The 27477-nt window shown below is 37.4% G+C and overlaps 2 protein-coding genes across 2 annotated transcripts; one reads left to right on the plus strand and one right to left on the minus strand.

Moving 5' to 3' along the window:
- Window positions 1-243: 243 nt before the first annotated feature.
- Window positions 244-8883, plus strand: scamp5.2.S (secretory carrier membrane protein 5 gene 2 S homeolog). The gene is given in 6 exon segments (NM_001092241.1): window positions 244-510; window positions 2187-2315; window positions 4446-4602; window positions 4891-4992; window positions 5888-6005; window positions 6297-8883. Coding segments are annotated over 6 exon segments (708 nt in total). The 5' UTR covers window positions 244-503; the 3' UTR covers window positions 6492-8883.
- A 431-nt stretch (window positions 8884-9314) lies between these two features.
- On the minus strand, window positions 9315-17912 carry LOC108712475 (telomere repeats-binding bouquet formation protein 2). The gene is made up of 7 exons (XM_018254678.2): window positions 17784-17912; window positions 15308-15389; window positions 15107-15240; window positions 14307-14368; window positions 12972-13045; window positions 11271-11359; window positions 9315-9484 (listed from the first exon to the last, which is right to left on the minus strand). The coding sequence occupies exons 1-7, from the start codon at window positions 17845-17847 to the stop codon at window positions 9351-9353; spliced, it is 639 nt and encodes a 212-aa protein (XP_018110167.1). The 5' UTR covers window positions 17848-17912; the 3' UTR covers window positions 9315-9350.
- Window positions 17913-27477: the final 9565 nt, after the last annotated feature.

Raw genomic sequence — 27477 nt, forward strand, 5'->3', positions numbered from 1 at the left:
GCAACACACAAGAAACTCCACACACACACACACACCAATAACTATAACCCCTACACCGCACAGTAATTGTGACCTCGCTATGTGGACTGGTCGTCACTTCCGCAGCGTCAAGTCCTCACGTAAATACGTGACGCGGGGAGCGTCACTACTGACAGAGCTGCGGGTTGTGGGCAGCATAGGCACGAGTACGCGCAAACTGTGAACGCGCTCGAATAGCGGCCCTATGAGAAATAGCCCTTTATTGTGAGCTCTTTAATGTCATTTACAAGGATTTCCCCTGTAGCGTGACAGAGTCAGTGATCTTACATTCTCTGCGTCCGTTCGCTTCTTGCCTGTTTCCATTTGTACAATTGTGTGTTTGTCCATTGATTATTGCTCGTGCGGTGCGGAGCCGTGTCCATTCAGCTAAAGATTTCAGATTTCGCCCGTGTCCCTTTAGGCTTCAGCCTCCCACATTCAGGGGACATTTTCCCTCCTGACTGCGGCCAGAGATTGTGCTCATCATGTCTGGTAAGTTATTGAGAACTAACATTGATATAAAAGAGATTGTGTATAGCCCAACCGGGCTCAGTGAGCAATATACACAGCTTCAATAAAGGACACCTTGAAAATGGTGCCTGACTACTATTATATGATGTCTGTCTAATACTACTCTCTGGCCCATGCTTTTATGTGGCCCTTTTTAAAGGTGGTTGTTGTTGGCAATCCTTATTACAAGTATGGGACCTGTTATCCAGAATGCTCGGTACCTGGGGTTTTTCCGGATAACTGGTCTTTCCGTAATTTGGGTCTCCATGCCTTAAGTCTACTAGAAATTAATTTAAACATTAAATAAACCCAATAGGCTGGTTCTGTTCCAATAAGGATTCATTATATCTTAGTTGAGATCAAGTACAAGCTACTGTTTTATTATAACAGAGAAAAATGAAACCATTTTTAAAAATTTGGATTATTTGGATAAAATGGAGTCTAAGGGAGACAGCCATTCCTTAATTCGGAACTTTCTGGGTATTGTTTTTCCAGATAAGGGTTTCCTATACCTGTATTACCAAGTAATCCACATTGATATTCATGTGACTCCTAAACCCACACAGCCATATACTGCTCAGTGGTGTTATCCTCAGTCACTCTCAATCCTTGGGGCAAATTCACTAAAGGGCGAATTTTCACCTGCACCCAATACGCGGCACTACGCCAGGTGCAAATTCGCTATATATATATATATATATATATTTTTTTTTTATTAGAGATGTTGGTGCAAATGCTTGAAGCGCCTTTATTGATAAAAATGTCCAAGGAAGCAAAATAAAGACAAAACAGATCCTCTGATGCCCTATAGGGATCATGACATTTAAATGGTAAAAAAACTATGTTAAAATAAATTTTTTTAATATATATAGGAAAGAATGACCAGCAACACTGAGATATTTCGTGAATAATCAAAGTGTATTAGAATAATCACATGCATGTGATTATTCTAATACACTTTGATTATTCACAAAATATCTTGGTGCAGCTGGTCATTCTTTCCTATATCTGATATCCTTACCTTGCACCTGAGTTGAAACAAAAAAAGAGTGCTGCCCACATGGACATATATATATATATATATATATATATATATATATATATATATATATATATATATATATATATATATATACACACACATACATACACATACAACTTTTAAGACAATCTGGCTTTAAAATATGAATAAAACACCAGTGTTAAAATATGTATGACTTTTAAGCATACAAGATAAGATGTCACTGAAATAATATTGAAATGAATGGAGCTTCATCTTATTCGTTCACCAGGTGTGAAACTCTGGCGAAAGAGGTAACGTTCTGTAGAATTCACACTTTTAGTGAATTTGAGGAGTAACGATCGTTCGCCTGAGAGAAAGTGCGCTAGCGATAGACTCTTTCACTAGTCAATTGTCCTCTATTCCAGTTAGTAAAGTAGAATTTTCACTAGTGACAGCCACTTTGCTCTTTAGTAAATCATTTCCCATATCTTTCTTTCTTTCTTTCTTATTGTACTGAGGACTGTACAGAATATCCTGTCATATACTGAACTGCACCTGGCTTGCCAACTGCCTGGCAGTGCCCTGTTTTAGACTTTGGTCATATATTTGATCCAGTGTCTGCTCTGAAGTACTAATTTATTTTTTTTCCCAACAGATAAACCAAACAACTTCCCACCTCTTCCCCGCTTCATACCTCTCAAGCCTTGTTTCTACCAGGATTTTGACACTGACATCCCAGACCTGCACCGGACCACTGCCAAACGTCTCTACTACTTGTGGATGTGTGAGTGGGCAGTACTAAGCTGGGTGTTACTAGACTGGCCACAGTCTACATAAAATCAAAACATCATATAGGAGAGAGAACATGTTGAGAACTAATTGCATTGCTAGTTAAAGGGAACCCCATTTGCCCGAGGTCCACATGAGAGGAATCATGTCAGGGGAGTTGATAACACAAAAGGTGGCATGATAATATTCTGTAACATTGTTAGGTATTTTCACTATATACAACAGGCATGTCAAATCTATGACCCTGCACAGCTATTGGCATGACAGCCAAATGGCTACCTTAGAAGTTCCATCCTCTTCTCTGATTGCAGCCTGATGTTTTGGTTGCTTCTTTGTTATGTGAAATATTTCCCATATGCTATCATATGTTACGGTTTTCTTCCTTAAGACAAGGAAATAATTCACTGGGGGTGCAAATGTGTAAGGCTGGCTTTCCCAGTTATCTTTCAGGTAGACTTACATTTGTATATGTAGAATCCAGAAAAAAACATATTTTTGAGTGCAATGGTACAATTAATTTTGTACATGTTGTACTTTTGTACATATTGGCCCACCCACACATAGAAAGTGATTCTATGATTAAAAAAAAGTTATGGCAAATGATAATTTTTGGGAATACAGACAAAAGAAATTGGAAGGATGGGGGGGTAAACATATTGTCACTCCCCAGTAAATTTGAGTTTCTTTGTCCATTAATAATCAAATTTTCGTATATGGTTTTTTTCTATTAAGCCCTCTTCTTTTTTTTTTAAATCAAGCCCTCTCTTTCAAACATTTGTTTTCAAGCCTTAGAATATTTCATTATTTTTACTAAAAGTTATTGCCAATTTTTGGCTTGGGTATAAGGAAGTGTTTTTCTTAGTATTTGTAATTGTTTCTACTTTGTATTTCCTTAACACAGCAATCCAGTTTTGCTTTATGGTGGAGATTATATATACAGTTATGGGATACGTTATCTGGAAACCCATTATCCAGAAAGCTCTAAATTACGGAAAGGCCGTCTCCCATAGACTCTCTTTTATCTACAGTATATAACCTAAATTTTTAAGAATAATTACCTTTTTCTCTGTAAGAATAAAACAGTACCTTGTACATGATCCAAACTAAGATATAATTAATGCTTTTTTGGAAGCAAAAGCAGCCTATTGGGTTTATTTACTGTTTACATAAATAATTTTCTAGTAGACTTAAGTTATGAAGAGCCGTTATCCGGAAAAACCCCCAGGTCCTGAGCATTTTGTATAACAAGTCCCATATCTGTTTTTTTTTTTTTTTTTCAGCCAAGAGGAAGTGTCTCATATCTCACATTGCAAGATCAGTTTATACTTCTCTTTGAATATTACATATACTTTAACCAATGATTTTACTATGGGCAGGGATTATATGGTGTATACATGGTGTTAATTTATTCTGGGTGCCCTGTTTGCATTTTCTTAATTTTATATAGTAAACCCGCACTATGTATATACGTATATTTTTATTTATATAGTGCAACTTATGTATGCAGTGTCGTACAGCAGAACAAATGGGGTCATTATAATATTAGATACAAACAAATACGAAGTACAGTCATAAATACAAATAAATACAAAGTACTGTTGCTAATCAAGATTAGCTTTTCAATCATTGCACGGTAAGAATCACTCAACACTAGATAAATTTGCACCAGGGCTGTAACCTATGGCAGCCAATCACATTTTCATTTTCACTAATTTACCTGTACTGAGTAGTATGGATTATTCTCCTGATTTTTCAGTGGTAAGGTAATAAATGAGCCCCACTTCTATCTATTTGTTTGAATAGATAACATAACATTTGTTACCTTTAGGGTGTGAATACTTGTAGCAAATCCTTTTGTCCAAACTGCCATGAGAAGCTACCTGCTCATATTGTTTTTCCTAGAAAAGTTCCATGGACAGTTAGTTAATACACAGCTATGCTGATGAAATGAAGTATATTTCCATCGTCACTGCAATTTTGGAAAATTAATGTGGGTGGGTAAATACAGAATAATTGAAAACCCCACTTTCTGAACACTACCTTGTCCACTAACTCACTCTGATCTTTGGCTCTCTTCTCACTGCATGCGTGTGCCTCTCTGCGTGATCCCCATGTGTGCTTGCAGTGAATAGCATCACTCTGGGAGTGAATCTGATTGGTTGCCTGGCGTGGTTGATTGGAGGAGGCAGCGCCACTAACTTTGGCCTGGCATTTCTGTGGCTCATCCTTTTTACTCCCTGTTCCTATGTCTGCTGGTTCAGACCTATTTACAAAGCTTTCAAGTAAGTACCATTCTGTCTCCATTTCACATCTTTTACCTTTCTCTTCAATTTTCCACTAAAAATTAATCTTTCATATCCATTTACAGTATATATACCCATCCCTTTCCTTTATACTCCTTACCACAATATTTCCCTCATTTGCCGATGTGCTTATGTATAATTTTTGTTTGTGTTAATATTTATTACCATTACATACAGTTGTGGCAATCATTATTGTCCCTTCACTGAGCTTCAAGTATGATTTACTAATAACCCCATGATGTGATATGTCTATGCCTCTTCCCACAGGACAGACAGCTCATTTAATTTCATGGCTTTCTTCTTCACATTTACCGCTCAGCTGGTGATCAGTATAATCCAAGCTGTTGGCATCCCGGGCTGGGGTGTTTGGTGAGTTTCTATATATATAGTACCAATAATAAATTTTCTTGAGTAATTTATATAGGGAATAAAGTACCCCCTATTGTAAAATATAAGGATATTATAAGTCAGATAGGAGTTCTGTAACCATATAAAAGCACAAGGCAAAGGCCAAGTGCTTTTATACAGGCCATATAACTCCGAGGTGACTTCTAATATCCTCATATTTTCCAACAAGGGGTACTTTATTTATTATAATACACAAGTTTTAGTGAGTCACGTGACAAAAATGACATCCACTAAGCTCTGTTTATAACTGATGGCATCACTAAGAGCTGCTGTTTATAACGATATAAGTTACAGGATATTCATGGCTTTTGTGTATTATATAAATATATTGTATTATATAATAATTTAAGTTCTTCATCTTAAAGCAGAAGAAAAATTAATCCCTGGGGGGAGGTTAGCAGAAAACTGTACTGACCTGGGGTACTTTTGTAGAGCACCTTAAGCGTGTCGCGTTACAAACACTTAATCATAGGCTATGATAAAGTGTTTGTAACACAGAAAGCGTAAGGCTGTGGACATAATAAACTATTTTTTCACTCTGAACCAACTGCCTGGTGAAAGATTGCCTTTATTGAGTGCCTGCTCCAAAGAATTTTCTGTTGGTGTCAGGGTTCAAGATTGCAAGTTTCTAGAAATATGTTTGGGTTGAAGATGGAGAACTGGAGAGCTGGATGTGTGCATTTTGCTGCAGTCACTTTGCAGAATGAGAGGAGGCAATGGGTTTTATTAAAAGTTTATCTATAGTTTTGTGGGGGATGGTTTGTTGTTTAAAAAAAATTGCAGTTATTCATTTACCATTTTGTTGTGCTATAAACATTTTCCTGTTTATCTACCTTTTCATTTTCTTGCACCATAGTGGTTGGATTGCTTCAATCAGTTTCTTTGGTACAAATGTTGGATCTGCAGTAGTAATGCTGATCCCAACCATCATGTTCACCGCTGTGGCTGTCCTCTCCTTTGTGGCGCTGACTAAGGTAATTTACATTTTGCATAAACATTGATATGCACAGTTTCCATGGACTTTCATCTAAAACCTACACTTCTGCATTTCTCAGTAAGCTTGACAGGGAAAATCAAATATACTTGGTCACTTTGTGATCGTAATTAAAAAATTAGTATCATGCTTTTATTTATTCCACTTACATACAATCCATTGCTAAAGGAGAAAAATATTGAATAAATATGTGTGCCGGGATTTCTAGCATTAATACATGCATGCAGAACTTCATTAAGTGTCTAATATTGGACTATCTTTGCTCCTGCAGGTTCATAGGTTTTACCGGGGTGCTGGAGGTAGTCTGAGCAAGGCTCAAGAGGAATGGACAACAGGGGCTTGGAAAAATCCTCACGTACAGCAGGCAGCTCAGAATGCCGCCTTTGGTGCCACACAAGGTGCCATGACACAGAATGAGCCTCAGTACTCGGCAACACCAAATTACGGCTACTCTAACGAAATGTAGGGCTGTAAGAACCAGTAAACATACATTCCTTGGGGCAAAAGGTTCTTTCCTACCCCCTGTGCCCTAGTAGCTAAGATGTCTTTTCAGTCCTCCTGTTTACCTTTTAATATGGTGCGTTAGTAATTGTGGTTGTATGTGTGTGTCCCAGGGAGAATGTGCCCCTACCTACAGCAGAGCTGGCTAACGGTAATATTACTGTTCATTTGCTAATTGTAGAATTGAAATGCTTTAAGGCAAAAGCATTTTATTTAAGGGGGCACTATAGCTTAAAATATTCTTGGTGAATTGGGCTTAGGACAAGGGAATATGAATGCTGCAAAGTTTATCGCCATGCAAACTATTAGAAACGTGAGTTGTCTGTGTGTAGCTTATACCATCAGACTTCTTGCTGTAGGTCTGCCTCTTTAGGGTCATATAAAGGAATTGTAACAGAATAGTAGCGCTATTAGAGGTTATATCAAGACCCATAACTGTTAATGTTAGGCAAGCTAAGGCAGTTACTCCTTAATAGAAAGTGAGTGGGGGAAAGCAAAAGGAAAGTTATATTCAATAAACAGTTACAGAAGGAAAGTCAAAACTGAAGGTATACAGGGATTTTTAAATGTGATTTCCTAAGCATAGACCTTTCAGTATATAATGTATAGAGTGTACTATTAAGTAGTTTCAGAAGTGAAATAGTTTGGGTTTAACTGGACACTGAATTTACATTTTATTCCCCTGCAACAAATGACAACAGGACTACAATATGGTGCTTTTCCTCCATACATATAAACTCTGTGGGCCTTTATTGTTTGTGCAGACAGCCTAGCTTATTCAGCAAACCAGTTTGTTAATGTGTTTGTTGTTATGTCAGTGCAATCACTGATTAAAGTAACCTTCAAACGAAATCCTCCTTATCGATTAACACTGTACAGTGTAGATGATATTCATTGTTGTGCTTTACAATGACCCCACTGCTATAGACTATATAACTGTATAAGTAATGGAGTATTTTTCTACACTCCAGTAGTAAAGGAAGCTTTAAATTAATCTTATTAAAGGAGGTTTGATTTCATATTAACTACTTAAATTAATTTCCTCTAATATCAGCAATATGCTGCTGAAATTAAATTGCATTAGTAAATACAAGATGCAAAATCATGACCTTTAATATTTTGTGTCTGTACATCTGTAAGTATGTATATATTGTGGGTTATTAAGAGAAATGTACAATAGGAAATATATATTAATGAAAAGAAACAGCCCAAAAGGTGTTATTCTTATAATGATACAATATATGGGAACACTGTAAACCTCAAATGTGCATGTTGGCATACAAAATGCTTTGGGATGTGTCACTGCAATGATGTGCTGCAAATAAGTCTGTTCTAGTCGTGGCTGATGCATACTAGAATGAACTTGGCTTATTTATTTTTTTTAATTAGACAACATGTACTGAAGCACTATAATAATGTGGATTATCAACCTGCTATATACTCCGATTTGCAGTAAAAACAAATTGGATGGAAACACCGCTGACTCATGTCTAACATAATTTTACCCTGCAACACATAGTTCATGTATTTCTGGTGTGCTGGATCTGTATTTAGCCATGAAAGCAGCAGTAAAATCAAACAACAAAGTATTATGGTGATTTTACACATTATCATCCCACAACTTAACCAAAAGAGCAATGGCAGGTATATATGTTTGTGCCTTTGGTGCTGGTTTTCTCCATTACTTTGACCAGAGACAATTTCAGGCACTTGATCTTATGGGTTGTCTGGTATGGCATATCCTTATGACAGGTCTATCCACTACAGGAGGTCCATGGACTGGATGCAGATTATGGCAGCCAGGCTGGTCATGGAAAACATAGAAAGCACTGCCCTAAGTCTGTAGCCGCACAGGAAACAATTGGGGTCATCTACTGATGGTGAGGGTTGGTGCAAAGTGCAGAAAAACAGGCACTCAAGGCACCATGTTTTTGCAGTTTGTACCCTGCCTCGCTGCCAGTGTCTGTAGCAGAAGGTCCTTGGATTCAAAATGGTTGCAGTGCTGCCTGCATTTGGCATGCTGTATTCATGAGGAGCCAAATGGGGGAAGCACTTTCCCAGGTGACACCACCTCACCTGGCTGTAGCCTAACTGCTGCTATTGGGGAACAGTAAAGAGCCCATAAAGACCATCACACCATATAGTCCTGACCTAAATACACACTATTCATCTCATACCCACAGTCACAGCTTCCACTGCTAGGAATTCTAAGTTACCTAGATGGATAGGTTTATTGTTATGATACCTAGGAACCAATATCTTGCACGTTTGTGTTTGTACATTCTCTGTAATTATTGACTATTGGTGCAAATTATGTAAATGTAATGTAATTTAAAAAAATAAAGGTGTTAAAAATATATTGTATCAATTATTCCATAGACATGGATGTTCTGAGCGACTAAATACAGTTTAACAACATTGGTTACACTTTAACACAGTCTAGTGCAGACACCTAATTATTAATTAGTTCCTCCACTTTGTCTTTACTAGCAGATTTCTGTATTAATGTTTTTGGGTTTTTTTTACATTAGAAGGGCAACAGCCTGATACAATAGGATTCACATTTCTCTGCTAATGACAATCACAGGCCATTTATCACAGATCCACAGTACATTAGGGCAGAATTAGTATCTCAAGGTGCTCTGCAAACTTTTTTTGGGCCTTAAAATGTATTTGCTGTGGGGCCCAGCAATACCTAGTTACACCACTGGGCCTTGTAAATGGTTTGTTAATTTTTTGAAAATGTAAGTAAACTTAAAATTAAAAGAATAAGAAAAAAAGAATAAAGTTTGCAATACATCACATGGCAGTGAGCTTTATTTTTTTATCTAGGATCTTTAACTTTAGAAAACAAAATATTTTCATCTTGGACACAAAAAGCTGAATAATCTGCAGTGTTGGGTGTAAAATCATGCAGTTCCCCGGAGAATTTCTCCATGTCCTCAATGGAAATGTAATCTGTTACAAACAATGAAACAAATAAAGCAGTTTTGTAGATGCATCTACATGTTTACAGTTTCCCTAATTTGATTGTACTTTTTTTTATTAATTATTTTTTATTAACATCTCTGTAGCGATCTGCAATTTTATTGTTTAGTAAATACATCCATTTTTTTCTCATATTCATTTTACCAGAGACACTCCAAGAAAATCCAACCACGAGGGATGCATTGTTTGTATTTAATGTAAATGTAATTGGTGCAGCCCAACATCTTGTATACAAGTTATGTTCCAGAAATGTTCAAAGCTTTCCTAAAATTCCATATTTACACAAATGCAGTCCAATTTTACTCCTTTGTTTTGTTTTATATATCAAAGCTAATTGTCCCCTGTTGCACTCCACTGAGCAAAAAAAAAAGATCAATGGCTATTCTAAGACTGACCTGCAATTTATGGCTATCATCAGTGCGTATTTATACATATAGGGGGGTATTTACTAAAACGCGACTTTTTCTCACTGTATAAAAAAAAATTCAACCAAACACAAACACCCTGAATTTACCAATAAATCTGAACAGAAAAGCATGTGTAGGAAAAAGTCGCAACAAAATTGTGCAATTTTTTTTTTCAATTTGACGTCAGAAAAATTCTACTTTTTCAATTCAGGAAAAAGCAACTTTTTTGGATTATCACATGAAAACCAGCCCAAACCCTCGATTATTATGAAGGTAAGAAATTCTTCAGATTGTTTAAGAGACATCTGCCATTGACTTTTAAATGATTTCAACAGGTTTTAGCTGGAGTATTTTCGGATTCTGATTTTTAGCAGCTTTGGAGCATAATAAATCTTGAAAAATGTGAGTGTTTTCCCCCCCCCAAAAAACTCAAACAAAAAAAATGGATGCTTCATAAATAGGCCTTTTAGGGGTTTATTTATCAAAGGTTGAATTTTAGAGTAATTTTTTTAAACTCTAATAAATTAGATTGTATCCACAATTTGAATGGTATGTTATTTATGAAAAAAATGTGAACATCTAAAATTCGATTGAATAGTTAAAACACAAATAAAATTAGAATAGATTTAAAAAAAAAAAAATCAAGTTTTGTATGTCACATCAAGGTGTGAAAAATCTCACATTCGAATTCAAAATTCGATTTGGTGATTTACCTTTGAAACCTTAGGGGCCGATTCATCAAGAGTCGAATATCGAGGGTTAATTAACCCTCGATATTAGACTAGGAACTAAAATCCTTCGACTTCGAATATCGAAGTCGAAGGATTTAGCGCAAATGCGATCGAACGATCGAAGGATTATTCCTTCGATCGAACGATTATATCCTTCGAATCGAAGGATTCGAAGGATTTTAATCCAACGATCGAAGGAATATCCTTCGATCAAAAAAACTTAGGCAAGCCTATGGGGACCTTCCCCATAAGCTAACATTGACTTCGGTAGCTTTTAGCTGCCGAAGTAGGGGGTCGAAGTTTTTTTTAAAGAGGCAGTACTTCGACTATCGAATGGTCGAATAGTCGAACGATTTTTAGTTCGAATCCTTCGATTCGAAGTCGTGGTCGAAGTAGCCCATTCGATGGTCGAAGTAGCCCAAAAAACACTTCGAAATTCGAAGTTTTTTTACTTCGAATCCTTCACTCGAGCTTCATGAATCGGCCCCTTAGTGTATATTTAATGTATAAACCCATTTTTTGTATTAATGGATGGTGGGAACCAATGACGTTTCAGTGTATTAATAGTGGTACAGTATAAAACTATTTTCTGCCAAGATATTGGTGTTTATATATTACCTGTGAGCATATTATTTACAGGGTAATTCTGCAGAGTATAACACCTGACTTCTTTTGTAGTGTCAATGGTAAATTGAAGTATCTCTTTCCTACAAGAAAACAAAAACATTGCAATAAGGTGAACAAATTAGAAATGGTTATATAAGATTCTGCAAGTTATATACTGTGAATAAATTAATATACTCCAATGCATATTTACAATACTGTACTCAGTTTATGTTTCATTCCACCAGTAAATGGTAAGGAAAGGGTTAATGAATTTGTTCAGCACCCCCAGTGATAATAATTACTACTCTCAAACTTTGTGCTCTGGACTATGCACTCAGTTGAACAGTCTGGAGTACCCACCATCTTGTCTCTTGCATTTGCATTTGACTGAGTGGTTCACATGCCCAACAGAATAGTTCCCTGAGCCAGTACATGTTTCAGCTGAAAGGAGCACCAGCCCGGGGTCTACGTTTAGTGATTATAATTAATAGGGAGGGCCTAACAGATGGGCACCACCCAGTGATGTATCCTTTTCTTGTCCTGTAAGTAACAGTAACCTTACTTATAGTATTATACAGGTATGGGATCCGTTATCCAGAAAGCTCCAAATTACAGAAAGACCATGTCCCATAGACATTTTAGCCAATTAGCCCAAAATTTCTAAAAATGATTTCCTTTTTCCTTGGCCCTGTTATCCAGAATGCTCTGGACCTGGGGTTTTCCGGATAATGGATCTTTCTGTAATTGGGATCTTCATACCTTAAGTCTACTAGAAAATCATTTAAAGATGACATAAACCCAAAACTCTGGTTTTGCTTCCAATAAGGATTAATTATATCTTAGTTTGGATCAAGTACAAGGTACTGTTTTATTATTACAAGAAAAAAGGAAATAATATTTAAGAATTTGGATTATTTGGATAAAATGGAGTCTATGGGAGACGGGCATTCTGTAATTCTGAACTTTCTGGATAACGGGTTTCTGAATAACGGATCTCACACACACACACACACACACACACACACACACTTATTTACTCAGTGCTCACATACTTCTCTAGCTATAAGAAAACAACAGGTTATAAACTTGCAAGCAACAAACAAACAAAAAAGAAAATGAACAATATTATGTGCAGTGACCTTTGGGCAGATTTATATGTGAAAATAGAGTTTACCACAGTTAAATTCCGTCACTCACTAATCATTCTAATGGGATTTTTAGAGACTTATTAATCAATGGGTGAAAATGAAAAGTTCACCATTTGATAAAGACATTGCTAAAAATCCCACAGGAATGAATAGAGTGGCAGAATTTTACTGTAAGCTCTACATTCACTCTGAATAAGAGGGTATAATTTTTTTTTTTTAAAAAAAAAAAAACAAGGCAAAGACACATTTAACTATGCATCACAATCACCACCAATTCTAATAATGCTGTAAATAAGCACACAAGCTTTGGAGGCGATAACTTGGAACATGAAACATGCGAGCCAACTACTGGAGACAGGCAGTTGCCATTCATGTCAGTGGCAGACAGTGTAGGTGGTGACAGGTAGAAATACTCTATAGATTGTATGCATATTTTTCTTTACACGTTTTTATTCATTTGTAGACTTGTTTCTTGTCACCTATTTAAAAAAAACGCTTCATCTCATACATGTCAAGCACTTTTCAAAAATCGATTGATTATTTTAGCAAAACATTTATTTCCTACCCTTTATCTATTTCTGCATTTCTCTGCTGGTTTTCTTTGTTGATACAATCTGGCTCTTCATTGTTGCATACATCCTGCATGTATTAAAAATTACAATAATGTTTTTGATCTTTTTTATTGTCTGTCAAAATATTTTTAACAGATTTTGGTGAGGAAATATGTATTAAGATTCACTGTCATAACAAGTGGAAGACTAAGCTATCCCTTATTACTCAAAACTGGACTGCACGCAATAATAAAGCAAATAAAAGACTTATTGGTTCAGCATTTCTTTTTTTGAAATTGCTATATGCACAGAGCCTTTGCAGTAACTGCCCAATGAGCCCAAAATTTCCCAGCAATGATCCTCCAGTATATGGCCCTTTTGGTTTAAGTGGAATAGTTTAGACTTTAAGCCTTTGCAACACAACAAACCAATAAGTAAATTAAATTAAGAAAATATGTATATGAAATAGAACTATGAGAAACAGTAATAGAGAAAAATAATAAAAGAGAAGGAGATGAACGGAAGATGCACCCCTTGGGGTATCACCAGATAAATAACTAATTATTCATTCAACAGGAGTAGTACACTAGATTTTACAAATTTGCCACAGCTACTATTATTTTCATAAATCTGTTCAATTTCAGGATACCTTGGATCCACTTTAAAGGAGAACTAATGCTTAACTAAAGAAGAAGGCTAGAAATGTTGTAAATTATGTGTTGGGCTTCTGTACCAGCCCAAGGAAACACAGCCCTTTAGCAGGGGAGGTCTGTGCCTCCAAAGATGCCCCAGTAGCTCCCCATCTTCTTTCTCAACAGCTGTTCAGAGCCCACTGAGCATGCGAGTGTCACGGATACTTCTAAGATGGTGACCCCCTGTGACAAGTGTGAAGTCATGGATCATCGCTGCTATTGAGAACCTGAAACTTTAGGCTCATGCAATAAGGTCAGTATATAAAACATGGTATTTTTAGCCATATTCATTTTTACAGTTTAGTTCTCCTTTAAGATTTTAAACCAACCACTGTATTGCAAATGCTCAATCAGTTGGTTCTTGCTATAGTGACATGACTGCTGTTGGGAATATCCCTAATAAAAATCTTATATAGCAAAGGGAGATCCAGTCTCTGCTTCTTTCCACAGGCGGAGAAAAGGTGAAACACTCCCATCAGCTCTACTGTCTCTGAACTGACAGGCAGCCTGCATGCTGACACGTGGAGTGGATATCGACCTGGAAATGCAAAACTATGCATTTCTGCAACAATATCGGCTCTGTACATGTGTCTGCATGCAGGCTTACATCTAAATGCCTATGTTAAGTGTAACCTTATACACTTGTATAATACTGACCTGTGATACAAAAGGAACATTTTGCTGCTCCCAGAAAAATCTGCCAATTTTCTTTTTAATTTCTGTCAAAAAAAGTTTTAAAACTATTATAAGTGTGTGTGTTTGTTTAACATATTCAGCCATACTGTACAATTTTAACATTCCTTGCCCATACTGGGGCAGATTGGTATAAAAAATATACATAACAGTCAGGTAGTAAAACTGCATAATGAATGCTTGTAAATGTACCTTTTATCTGTATGCCTCTATGTTTATAACTAGAAATAGCATGTGCAACATGCTAGGTTGCCTTTTTTAGGGGACACAATTTTTGGTGTGTTTTAACTGGACCAGTCTGTGGATTATGGCAAATACCAGAGGGCTGCTTTTTGGGTTGGTGGGAGACTATTTGGACCTCTGTGCACTTGAAATGCCAGGGCCTATTTTGAATCCCAGCCCAATTTAGGTGTTCCTTTAGATTAAAGCTTACCCCTCATCAAAACCTACATATATTCTGCAGTTTTACTACTTTTCAAACAGGGTCTTGCAAAGAAGGCAAATAACCAGTGCACAGATAATCCCCTGCACAATTAATTCTTTCTTACCTGTGAACCAGAACAGTCACAACAAAGGTGTTGAAAGGCTACTACACTATATTTGGGTTTTGGTGACTGCCTGTATGGAATGGTTTGAGGTCTGAAAATTCTCCGTGGCTAGCCCAAATATGATTTACTTGATATATAGTCTAGCATTGAGTACAGCACCATATTACTACACAGCTAATGAACAAGTAATGCAATATTTTGTAATATGCTACAAACCTTCCTGCAGACAAAATGGTGGAAGAATAAAATGACCCAGAGGAACCTTATTTTTAGACTGGGTGTTTACTTGAAGAAAACTGGCATGAAAAACTGTAGCCTTGCTTTCTGCATAGTCCTTGCTTTTGTAGATCCTGCCAAAAAAATAAAGAGATGAATATCATGTATTGCATTCTAAAGCACCGACATATTAGACAGTACCTCTGTGTATCAGGATGAGAAGCATCACTGCTAAAAAGAAATTCAGCATGATAATGATTTGTGATGACTCCTCCTTCGGCCTCTGTAATGGAAAACATCAGTGACATACAGATTAGTGTTTGGCTATTGTTGTACGTATATTTATTATTCATTTGCATAAAATAACTTTAAAAATTGTAGCCGTTTTTCAAAACGTTATTCATCATGAAGCAAAATACTGTTACGATATGTTTCGATCATCCGCCTAAAGATCTTGTCTCGTTAACAAACTAAGCATAAGGTTTACAAATCATCCGACTTTACCATTAATTTCTACCCAATGTTTTTATAGATGTCATAGTTCTATAGCGCCTACTATAACCCTTTGTAAATTGTGTGCAATTAAAAGTCAACATCTATGTCTTGTGGGAATGTTGTGGGCCTTCTCTTACACACCCACCATTTGATTGCTATGATATCACCACGAAAAATAGCATAGTGTGCAACCATACGTAACGATGTATCTGGTCATTTCATTGGACCATTTGTATCCTATTAGCTCACCCCACCCTAACCTATTTTTGGTGGATTTCTCAGAATCCATGATCCTTTACTTTGCCCTCATGAAATCTAAAATCATCAAAACTACCATTTGTAAGTTTGTATTTACCGGCTTGGAATTTTAATGCTATGTCTATGCTATTAACTTATTTGTTCCAGATAAAGAGATGGAAATAGGAATATAAAGGAGTAAGTTGAATGTCTCTTTCAATTAATTCCTTAAAGGGGACCCGACACCTTAAGAAATAATTCCAAATTCCAAATAATTCCAAATCCTATTTTATGATGTTAGTCAAGCAAAATAAACTTTACTTGCACTTAAAAATTATTTAAATCTTGTTTTTTTTTTTTTGTGTGGGAGTTCACAATCACAGCAAGTAGACAGCAAGCTTTGCATCATGCCAAAATATTGTTTATGTAACAGAATGGGGGACCAGATGCTGATCCCTATGCACTGGTTGCATAATTAGATGGTGAGGAGAGAGGGAGAATTTGGGGAGTGCAATTACATATAGGAAGTGAAGAATGGAAAGTGAAAGTAATAATAGAGGTGGGGGAGGCAATTTATGATTGTTGAACAGTTGAGACTGTTTAACAAGTTTTAACACGTATGGATGCTTTAATAAAAAATAATTTAAATTTCATGTTTAATTTAAAAAGCTTTTATTGTACAGATTTTTATATCTAGGTGACAGGTCCCCTTTAATGGAAGGTTAAAATCTAATTTAAAATCTTTAGCCTTAAGGCAATGTTTTTTTATGTAGTATGAAGTATGCAAATACTATCTGTTTCAGCTAAGTGGCTATATATTGTATGCTGGCACACACTTTGTTTTGACAAATGCTGCAGTCAGACAGAAAACAAAACACCCCATGTGCCATCAATTTCATGGCCTTTCCATGGCCTTTTCTAATAAATGCATGCTACAGTGCTGCATCTTGTTCAGCAGCTCTCCAGTTTGGAATTGTTGCAGTTATCTGATTGCTAGAGTCAAAATTAGGAGAGGGGCATAATAGAATGACAAGCAATAAAAAGTAGCAATAACACTGCAGTCTGACAGAGCATATTTTTTGACTGCTTGAGTCAGTGATCCCCTTTTAAAAGTTGGAAATGGTTAGAAGAAGTTGTCAATTCAAAAACAATAAATACATAAATAACACTGTAACATAGTAAGTAACAGTAAGCTAGGCTGAAAAAAGACACATCCATCAAGTTCAACCTTAAAGGAATTGTTCATTTTAAAAATAGCCACAACACTACTTCCTGCTATGCAGCTCTCTCGGTTTCCACTGACTGGTTATCCTGGTGACCAAGCAGTAACCAATCAGTGACTTGAGGGGAGGCCACATGGGTCATAACTGTTGTTTTGAATCTGTGCTGAATGCTAAGGATCAATTGCAAACTCACTGAACAGTTATGTCCAATGTGGCCCCCCTTCAAGTCGCTGACTAACTCAGAGTTAGAGAGCTGAAAAGCAGGAAGTAGTGTTCTGGTTATTATGTTAGACATCCAGTCCCTCCAGCCTTTATACATTACATTTTTGGCTAACTATATTAGAAACTTTTTTTTAATTTTGCACAGCTTTTTTACCCAGGTTTTATTTTTACACTGAACTGTTCCTTTAAGTCTGTATATAACCTGTCTAACTGCTAGTTGATCCAATGAAAGGCAAAAAACAACCATTTGATGCCTCTCCAAATTGCCTCAGAGGGGGAAAAAAAATACTTCCTGACTCCAAAAATGACAACCAACTGAAATCAGTGCAATTCTTCTAGCATGGTTTTCTAGAAGCACCCCTGAATTTCTCACTGAGGCAACCTTAGCTGAACATGCTTGTGGTGAGGCATGTGTTAACATAAACACTTTCTAATATAATAAGTAACATTTGTTTGTCCTATGGGGAAAAATGGTAGCATCTGTAATATAAATAGCTAACCCCAGAGACGGCAAATATCCTGTGGCACGCTGTCGGAGAACCATGCTTTATGTCCTTCATACATGGTTAGGCAGGAAAGGACGCTGCAGGTCCACTTTTGCTGTGTGGAATGAAGTCTTTGTACTACTGGAGATTGTCACCTAGTAACAGCTAATGGGATTGATGACAGCCTCCTAAAGATACGTTGGAAAAACTTATTTAACCACTACAGCCAGCTTTCTGCATTCCCCTTCTGCCCTTGTGCCCTTGTGCCCTCACTATGTGGGAACAAGCTGCTTGTGTGATTGGACAGTGTGGAGCAGTGTGACATCACAGGAAGGGGAGTAGCTGAATGGGGAAGTTATTATTTTACCTCAGTGTTGATGGAGGATGCTTTTTTTTTTTATCTGGTACAGACTCCATAACAGTTGCATTTCAGGTTCTTTTCAAATATGACAAACATAGAGGGTGCAATCTCCTTTATGTTCTATGCATGAGCAGGAACATTTTTTCTCTGTTCTAAGAGTAAAAATGATGTTACACCGTGCTTTCTTTTCTCTTTATTTGAATGCCCCGGAAAGGGTTCAGTCACACAGAGGTAAAACAAGGAGTCTTTAAATGTTAATACATTTCTTCTCTGTTTGGAATTAAACTAAGAGTATCTCACGGTTCCTCCCACAGTATGGGTTGCTCAAGTGGTAACAGGGGCACTCCGCCAATGAGGCGAGTTGAGGCACTCACCTCAGACGGCAGCACCCTCTGGTTGCCTGGGGCGGCAAAAATGCCGATCCTGGTAACTTAAGAGCCGAATTTCCGGTTTTCAACCCTGAAATTTGGCTCTTCTAGTGCAGAGAACCCCCCTGTCTGGCGCTGAAGGTGAGTGCTGTGGGGAGGCGGGGGCAGCAAAAAACTAAGGCCGCCTCGGGCGGCAAATTGGGTAGGATCGCCCCTGAGTGGTAACCCTGCACCTGTAGGAGGTGAGCGTGAGTTTGCAGGACAAACCCATGGCACCATTCTCCCGCATGTCCAAAATGCACCCAAAACTGCATAATGATTTCATTGAAGTGCCTCTGCTGGCCCATTCACCCCGATAATACTAATGTCCCAAATATGTAAGCATAAGCACTTGAAGCAAGGAACATATTCAGCCATGAAACAGACAGACACGGTGGCCCTGAACCCTGCTGCACAGCTCTTTATTATCATTGACATTAGTGGGAAGAGAAATTTATGATGAGGAGAAGTATATTACAGAGAATTTCTGCTGTGAATACTCTACCTTTTCAGCCTTGAATGGCTACCCCCATAGCTACACAGCAACTTGTGTAAACTATAGCTGTGTTTCTAAAGCAAACACCCCAGGTTTACCAGTGCATGGCAACAGTACATTATATTTCCATGGATTTAGGACACTTTCATATTATGGGGTTATTGTTTTTTCAAGGAAGAATTTATCATTGTTCAGTCTGCAGGCTAAGAGCCTGATCTCTGCTCTGTGTAGCATGTAGCTACACCGAGCAGAGATCAGCTCAAAAAAATTAAAGCAGGCATTTTCAGGCCAATCTCTTCTCCATGTAGCTAAATGCAGAAGCTGTGATTTTCAGTACAGCTACAGGGAGATACAGAAGGGAGTGGGTACGCTTCTCTCCTCATGCAGGCTGAGAACCCTTAAGCAGGCCATAGACGTGCAGCTCTTACCCTTATAAACCAAGGAACGATCGGACGTCCCAATCTTCTGACCTGCCACTAACCATTCCAATGAAATAAAGTAGAAAAAGAACAAATCAGACTATGTTCTTCCTGTGACAGCAATCGTATTATAAGTTATGTCCAAAAAACTATAGTGACAGTGACCCATTGATATCATCAGATCAAAAATCTTTTAACCTGTCCAATCAACTAAAATGACCGATAGTCATGGTACGAAAAGTGTCAAGACGATCCGCACATGGTCTGAAAATCGTACTGAACTTAGATTGGCATTTTCTTTGTGTCTAACCAATCACAACCCCTTGCACACTTCCATTACTTAAAGGAAAACTATACCCCCTAAACAATGTAGGTCTCTATAAAAAGATATCACATAATACAGCTCATATGTAAAACCCTGCTTCATGTAAATAAACAATTTTCATAATAATATACTTTTCTAGTAGTATGTGCCATTGGGTAATCATAAATATAAAATAGTCATTTTAAAAAATAAGGGCCACCCCCTGGGATTGTACGATTCATTGTGCACACAAATATACCAACAAACCATACTTGTTAGATCACATGAGCCAATTAACAGACAAAGTTGTGTCGTTTGCTTCAACACTTCCTGCAGTATTTCTGGTCAGGTGATCTAGGCAGCACACAGATCATCATGAAATGGTAGCTCAAGGCAAGAGATGTAAAAGGGCAAGATTTACTTAAATATATAGACCAGTTTGGTAAGATTCTTTAATATGCCAGTTAATATGATATAAACTATTGCTTAAGTGTTCATTTTGGGGGTATAGTTTCCTTTAATCAGGAGGTCAACATTACCACTTTTGTAAAAATCTGTCTTGTTTTCAAAAGTTCACCTTTTGGTGGGGCTGGAAGGCAAGTAGAAGAGGCAGCAATGTCACACATCACACTCGGTTGCTTATAGTCGGTTAGTATTAATAATGTCAAGATTTTGAAGTTCCCCTAGTGGGAACAGACATGGTAATGATAATGTTTACCCTAAAACTACCTTTTACATAATTTTTTAAAAATTAGCTTTTTTCTTAATCCCTTTTGATTCTCTGTAGTCACTCCTGTCCTTGAATCAATGTAGCAGAAGTCAATTCTTCCAGGTCTGTTAATCAACTGGCTTGTGTTACATTATTTCAGGAGTCCGAAGCAGGAGTGCAGAGTATATAAAAATATAGATATTGCTTTCACTGGCAATTATATTTACAAACAATTTTAAAATCACTGAAAAAATGTAAGGAATGTATATTGGAAACGTCCTTACATTTTCTTAATGTTTAAAAAATGGCTAAATATGTTGTTTTGATACAGATGGTGTGAGGTGAATGTTGTGTACAGTGATTTTTTTACTAAACACGAAAAAGGATTTAATTTGGCATGTTCTTCTGTTCTTTGTTGCAGAAGATCCAATATCAGCTGCTTCCTTTTCATTTTATTTCCATTATATGTTTTTTGATCTGTTTCCTAAAACTTCTGTTGTGCAGAAATAGTTTTTTTTTGTTTTTGTTTTGTTTTTTACAATACAACAGTGAAAACTATTTTATTTGTTAAAAAAAGTATTTGAAATACAGTTCTTCTGTCACATGAAAGCTGTGAGAATAATCTGTGTAAACACCACCAATCTTAGATCTATAGATAAATCATGACCTATTATTTTCAATGTCTTGATTCAAAATATGGAATTGAATTTGTATTCACCACCCAGCCAAATGATAACTCTGGAATATTTATTTATGCCTTTTGAAGGACTTTACGTATTCTCTAGTTATATTGTGGTTATCTGTTAATGCTATCCATCTCCCCCAAACAATGTCTTGCTCCTGCTCTCATGTAAACTATTTTCTACTGATTAAGTTATCTGTAAATGCTTTCTGCTATTTAATCAGCAATTTTTTTTCGACATTAGATTAGCAGTAACTTCTGCTAACATTATTACTTTAACAAATCTGGGTGTTGTAAAAAGAAAACGAAAAGAAAAAGAAAACAGACTTTAGACTTCAGTAGCAATTTATTTCCACTAGGTGGCGACAACTGTAATTTTTTTTTAAAACAACCACAGTGTGATGAATAAATATACCAACATGTGTAATAAATGTATCCTCTAAGGTGTGTGTACTCGTGTGAGCCATATGCCCTATTCTTAGCAATGTTTTTCTTTGTTTTTTTTTCTAAATATTTGTCTTCCACCTCTTCCCAGCTGTCTAATGGGGGTCACTGACACCTGCAGTGTCTGTGAGCTACAACTTTAATGTTTTTGTTACTTTTTACTAATTATTTTCTCTATTCAGGCCCTTATTTTCCAGTCTCAAATTTAAACCACTGCCTATTACTAAGGTTTATTGGGCAACTGCTGGAATTACTGGAGAGCTGCTGAACAAAAAGCTAGATACACAGGTTTGTAGAAGTGAGACAAGGCTTGAACAAAGGTGATTTTTGAGGACCTCCAAAAAACATTAATGCTTTCTTTGGCTACAAGCAATTTACAAATGACTAACCAGCATGACAACGATCATGGTATACAACTATTAACATTAGCATGGGTCACAGAGGTGTAACCTTAGTTTTGTGGTCAAAAATACAATACACTCCTCCCAGGAATCACTAGCGGTTTATGTATCACTGTCAGTGAATTTTAGATCTTTCATGCTGCTTTAGAAACGCTAGTGTTAAAAGAGAGTCAATCAGTATCTGCAGTAAAGAAATATAACTTTAAGATTCAGCATTTGCCCTACCTCTCTGACGTTTATTTGTCTTGATCCATCAGTATGAAATTCTTTTTGAACTTTTTGTTATCCTCTCCCCTCCTGGTACACCACTGAAGGTGCTCACTCCCCCAATTATGTCTGCACGTCATCAAATACATATATTGCGCCAATGAATGTACGAACACACATGCCTCAGTTTACATATACAGATAATTCTTTCACCAGTTACAATTACCTACTGTTAGGAGACAATAAGAGGAGGGCCTTGTTTGTGAAAGTTTACAATCTACAAATGGTATTTTATAATAAAATGAATATGCAATGCTAATAAACTTTTTTTATTTTATTTTTATTGCATTATCACAAAAAACAGTTACTTAATGAGTTTTGTATGACAAATTCATTAACTGTTGTTATATGAAATCACAGAATAAATGAAAGTAGGTTGCAAAAGAAACACTAACCACTATGGTATTTAGGGTGGGCCATCATTGTTCCCTTTACCAATAAAAAAATCTTCTTCTGTAACAATACAATATATTTTAATATAAGGCTGAATGCATTTAAAGATGTAAAATGATAATTCTAAACCACATTTTAAACCCCACTTGAAAAACTGATGTTAAGTGTTGGCCAAATGCAGAGATGGGCGTTCAGCTTTAAAGGGGTTGTTCACTTTCAAACACTTTTTCAAGTTCAGTTGGTTTCAGATTGTTCACCAAAAGTAAAGAATTTTTCCAATGACTTTCTATTTTCTGTTTGTGACCGTTTTTCTAATATTGAAGTGTAAAGTTTAATTTTTCACCTTCTAAAGCAGCTCTGGGGGGGTGGGTCGCCAATTCTTTAACTGTTTAAATTGATACATTCAGTTAATACATTTGTTGTCTTTAGAGCCTGCTGAGCAGATTGTTTCTTTAAAGACAACTGTTAGAATTGATACAATATTTGCTAAGATACTGCTGTGAAATTTATCAACTAAATTGTATCAACTAATTGTAGCAAATTGCAACAATTCTGAATTTACTCCTGGATCATTGAGCTGCTTTAAGAACTACCTACCGCCACTTACCCTGGTGGTCCAGTGGTGTGCCCTCTGGCATGCGGGGGCGTCCGCCGTGCCTTCGGTGCGGACGCCCGCCGCATGCGTCCTGTCCCTTCTGTGGCCAATTCCCCTATGACACGCTCTTCCTGGTTTATGCGCCGGCATGATGACATCACGCACAATGGCGCGAAATTCAAAAGTATAAAAGGGGATTTCAGTGTGTAAATGGTTGCCCATTGTTAGGTTCAATTCAGTTTGTTTCCTGGGTGCTTATACTACTGATTCCTGTTTGATCTACTGTGTTTTGAACCTTGCCTGCCTGTTAACTCCGAACTCTCCAATCCTGACCATTTGCCCGTCCACTGACTATTCTACGCTCTCCAACCCTGATTCCGGCCTGTCTGACTATTCTCTGCTTGTGCTGGCCCGGCCTGCCTGTTCCAAGTGGTGTTCTTCCTTCTAGTATCCTGGTGAGACAATTGTGCCCCTTTGCTTATCCAGAACCATTAGCTTTGCTCCTCTCTCAAATAAAACCTGGCGGCATCCAATTAGCCGAGTTGAAAGGTGGCGTTTATAGGCGGAAGTGAGAGACAAGACCAAGGAGCTTAGCTTGGGTTCTGGATTTAGGATGCCGTTCGTGACAGCTGCCAGAACATTAAACTTTACACTTAAATTTGGGGAAAACGGTAAAAAATAAAAGATGGAAAGCAGTTGAAAAAAGTCTTTGTTTATGGTGAACAATCTGAAAACAACTCAACTGATGAAAGTGTTTGGAAGGTGAACAACCCCTTTAATGGTATATATATTCAGATAAATGTTAGCTTTATTTGGTTTTTAACAATATGAAGTCTTACAAGTTACAACTATTATTTGTTAATTTTTGAATGTACGTTTATATGCATATTTATGTGTTCTTATGCAAAAAAATACTGTATACCAAAAGTTACTATGCATTTTTATAAATCCTACATGACCCTTTTTGATGGCATAAAATAGCTTCATCTGTGCCTGTCTGAGCAATCTCATTCATTGAGGGAATAGGCGGTAGACTCTTGATAAAATATTAAGTAGCTGTGAAAGCCTTACGCAGCATTGCACTGATCCAATCTGAAATATGGTTCTAATGTGTAGATCCCAAGAGAAGTGGGAGGGAGTGCACATACTCTCAGAAACATCACAATTTCTTTAACTATAACCTGATACTAACATTAATGTGCCAAGCACTAAACAATGTTAGTTAAGTGTATTGAAACAAAATAAGCCAATGCTTAGATACGAAACTCAATAAGCGATAACTGCTAGCTTGTGGGCCTCATAGCAAAATACATTTTGTGCTTCCCCCCCAAGAAGATTAAATGGTTTTGTAAACATTTATTAAAAATTGCACCTCATTTAGGACATCACTGGGCCCTCTACATTTCTGCTTCACCCAACATTATTCAGGTGAAAATGTCTACTGGGGGGGGAATTAAGGAAATCTCACAGGAATTCCACCCTCCCAATTTATTGCAATCGCCAAACCCACAAGTGCAACCAAAGGTGCAGGCAATTGCCACATAAATGAAGACTCTACAAAAAAAAACATCTGTAAAACTGATTTTTTTTTTGGAAGAGACACCCATTATAGTGAAAGCATATGAACAGCCTTTAGTGCAAGGAGTCATGGTACACAGCATTGATGAACTGATAAAGCAATAAAATGTCTGAAAGACAGACATTTTTTGGACAGCTTTTGGCAGAGGCAGGTTACAGACCGGCATTCTGGTAGCTGACTCAAAGTAGATCAATTACAAAGTAAACATTATTCCCAAAGATTCTCTCTTATTCTCTCACACACACACAGTGTTTCTCCTACAAAGCCTCTAGTACCCCTGTCATGTGGAAAAGGATTAGCAGGGTGCCATTAGCCATTGATGGAGCCTCCTCTCCCAATAAAACCTACCCCCCCCTACTTCTCTGGTGTTTCAAACATACAGTTCACAAGCTTCACTTGAGCTGTCTTACTACATCTCTTCCGGATTCCTTCTAACCTACACTTAAACGCTCCAGTTGCCTAACTGGTTTACACTTGCCTGGGGCTCTACCCCCAAAATACTCAAGCCTCGTCGGGTCATTTCACTCCTAGTGTGAGCTTACACCCCACTACTATCCCCTTACTAATCGTAAGGATCAGCCTCCCACCTGGTCTGGCGGTCTTCAGTCGTTCCAGCCTGATGTAGAGTCCTGCCCAATTTCTAAGACCTGGACCAGACCCGAACCCACAACCCGCAGGCCACGACCCGAACCGCAACGCTCATATTTACCCACTTTGATCTGCTACCTGACCCGGACCTGCCTTCTCCGCAATCCGTTGACCACCATCAAACCGGAAGTGATGGTGCTGCAAACTGGAAGTGGGCAGGGATAGAAAGAAGTTTTGTAAAACTTTAAAAGGAGTAAAATATAGACAATATTACATAAGATAAGAAATTTAGAAAATCCTCCCCTCATTACAGAGGGTGCCCACTTTTTTGCGGGTAACCGACCTGCTGCAGGACTCTAGCTTGATGCTCCTAGCATGCACAGGTTACCCTAGGCTACAGTTTAGGGGTCCAGTGTGATCAGGGGGCCATCTAGGTTTTTTCAGTTATTATTTTATTGTCTTTTAATATTTATTTTTATTTGCATTACAGGATCTAGTCTGGCGCACTTGCTGGGAGAAGAAGGTAGGTACCCGAACCCGACCCATAGCAGTAAGCTCGGGTGTACACGTTTGGATCTGCATACATCCGGACTCAGCAGTAGCCAAGAAGAGGGGGCATGTGTGGATTAGCCTAGGGGCCCCATGTCCTTAATCCACCACTAGTTCCTAGGCCAAAGCGGAAGTGCTTAGCTTGTGTACTTCCTTATATTGGCTCTTAAATGGTGAATTCTCATCCAGGGAGCCAACCTGTAATATTGCCCAAACTAATTACATTTGAAATAAATCCCTATTTTACTTCCTTACATGCACTTTAATAACCTGCCAGTTCTTAACACGCTTAGATATTCTCTGACATCATTTAGCATCTATGTATTACCAAGATTGTTCCAGGCTGCTAAAACTCACCTAACTTTTTAAAGTGCAAAACATAGATTAGTGTGCAATACAAATTATATTATCTAGAGTTGATGACAAGAGTCTTCTGCACCACAATGAATAGTACTCTGGTACGTTTACATTGAAATCACTTATTTCTGATTACACTAGCCCTGTGCCATTCAATGCTTCTACCCCCCCACACACACACATAAAAAAAATCAGCTATACAGACACCAGTGCAGGAATTAACAAAAGGAATTATAGATATAAAGCATGTTTTTATAGCACTCACTATGCATTCACACAATCGGGAAGCATCATTATTTGTCCTTTATCGATAGTATAGATTTCACTTAAATCTTCTTTAAATATTTGTGTATTTGTATAGAGACTGGGATAGAGATTTAAAAAATATTTCAAAACTACATTTCTTTCTAGCTTTGTTTTTATACTTTGATATATCTTATCATACATGTACTTGTTGATCTACGATTCTATATACAAATAACATCACAATGCTCTGAATAATGGAGCATTTTAACATTTTATGTGTCTGAACACAAATTCTCTTAAAGGAGAAGGAAAGCTACGGAGGCATTTTATTGCCAATAGATGAGCTGCAATAGTGCAAGGTAGAATGCTATATTTATTCTGTAGAATGTTTTACCATACCTGAGTAAGAAGCTCTAGAAACTCTGTTTGTTTAGGATAGCAGCTGCAGTATTAATGTGGTGTGACATCACTTCCTGCCTGAGTCTCTCCCTGCTCTGGGCTCAGATTACAGTAGAGAAGGGAGGGGGTGGGGAAGAGGAGCAAACTGAGCATGCTCTTGCCCAGGGCAATGAGGTTTAAGCTGAAGGCAGGAAGTCTGATACAGAAGCCCATGAGTACACAATAGAAGAAAATAAATGCTGTGTTTCTTTTGACAGGGGACTCAGAGCAGCATTACTTTGGGGGTTTACTAACTATATTTAGATGGACCTTTCTGATAAGGCTTACTTAGTTTTAACCTTTCCTTCTCCTTTAACATTTACAGACAGTGACAGGTGCATTGGAGCATGTAGTATAAGGATGTGGCTTGGGGATGTTAGGTGAGGGCTGAAACGGAAAGAGCACTTTAATGTGGAATAAAACATGAACTGGTGCTTTGATGGCTTGGAAAAATGGAGGCCCACTTTGCAAGGC

Source organism: Xenopus laevis, chromosome 3S, assembly GCF_017654675.1.
Source record: "Xenopus laevis strain J_2021 chromosome 3S, Xenopus_laevis_v10.1, whole genome shotgun sequence".
In the NCBI taxonomy this organism is placed as follows: Eukaryota; Metazoa; Chordata; class Amphibia; order Anura; family Pipidae; genus Xenopus; species Xenopus laevis.

Coding starts and splice junctions, on each gene's coding strand:
- LOC108712475 (XM_018254678.2), bottom strand. CDS start 17,847: ATGTATGAAGGACATAAAGCATGGTTCTCCGACAGCGTGCCACAGGAT. Junction 15,241..15,307: donor TCTCATCCTGATACACAGAG/GTACTGTCTAAT, acceptor TTTTTTTGGCAG/GATCTACAAAAGCAAGGACT. Junction 14,369..15,106: donor ACCATTTTGTCTGCAGGAAG/GTTTGTAGCATA, acceptor TTTTTTTGACAG/AAATTAAAAAGAAAATTGGC.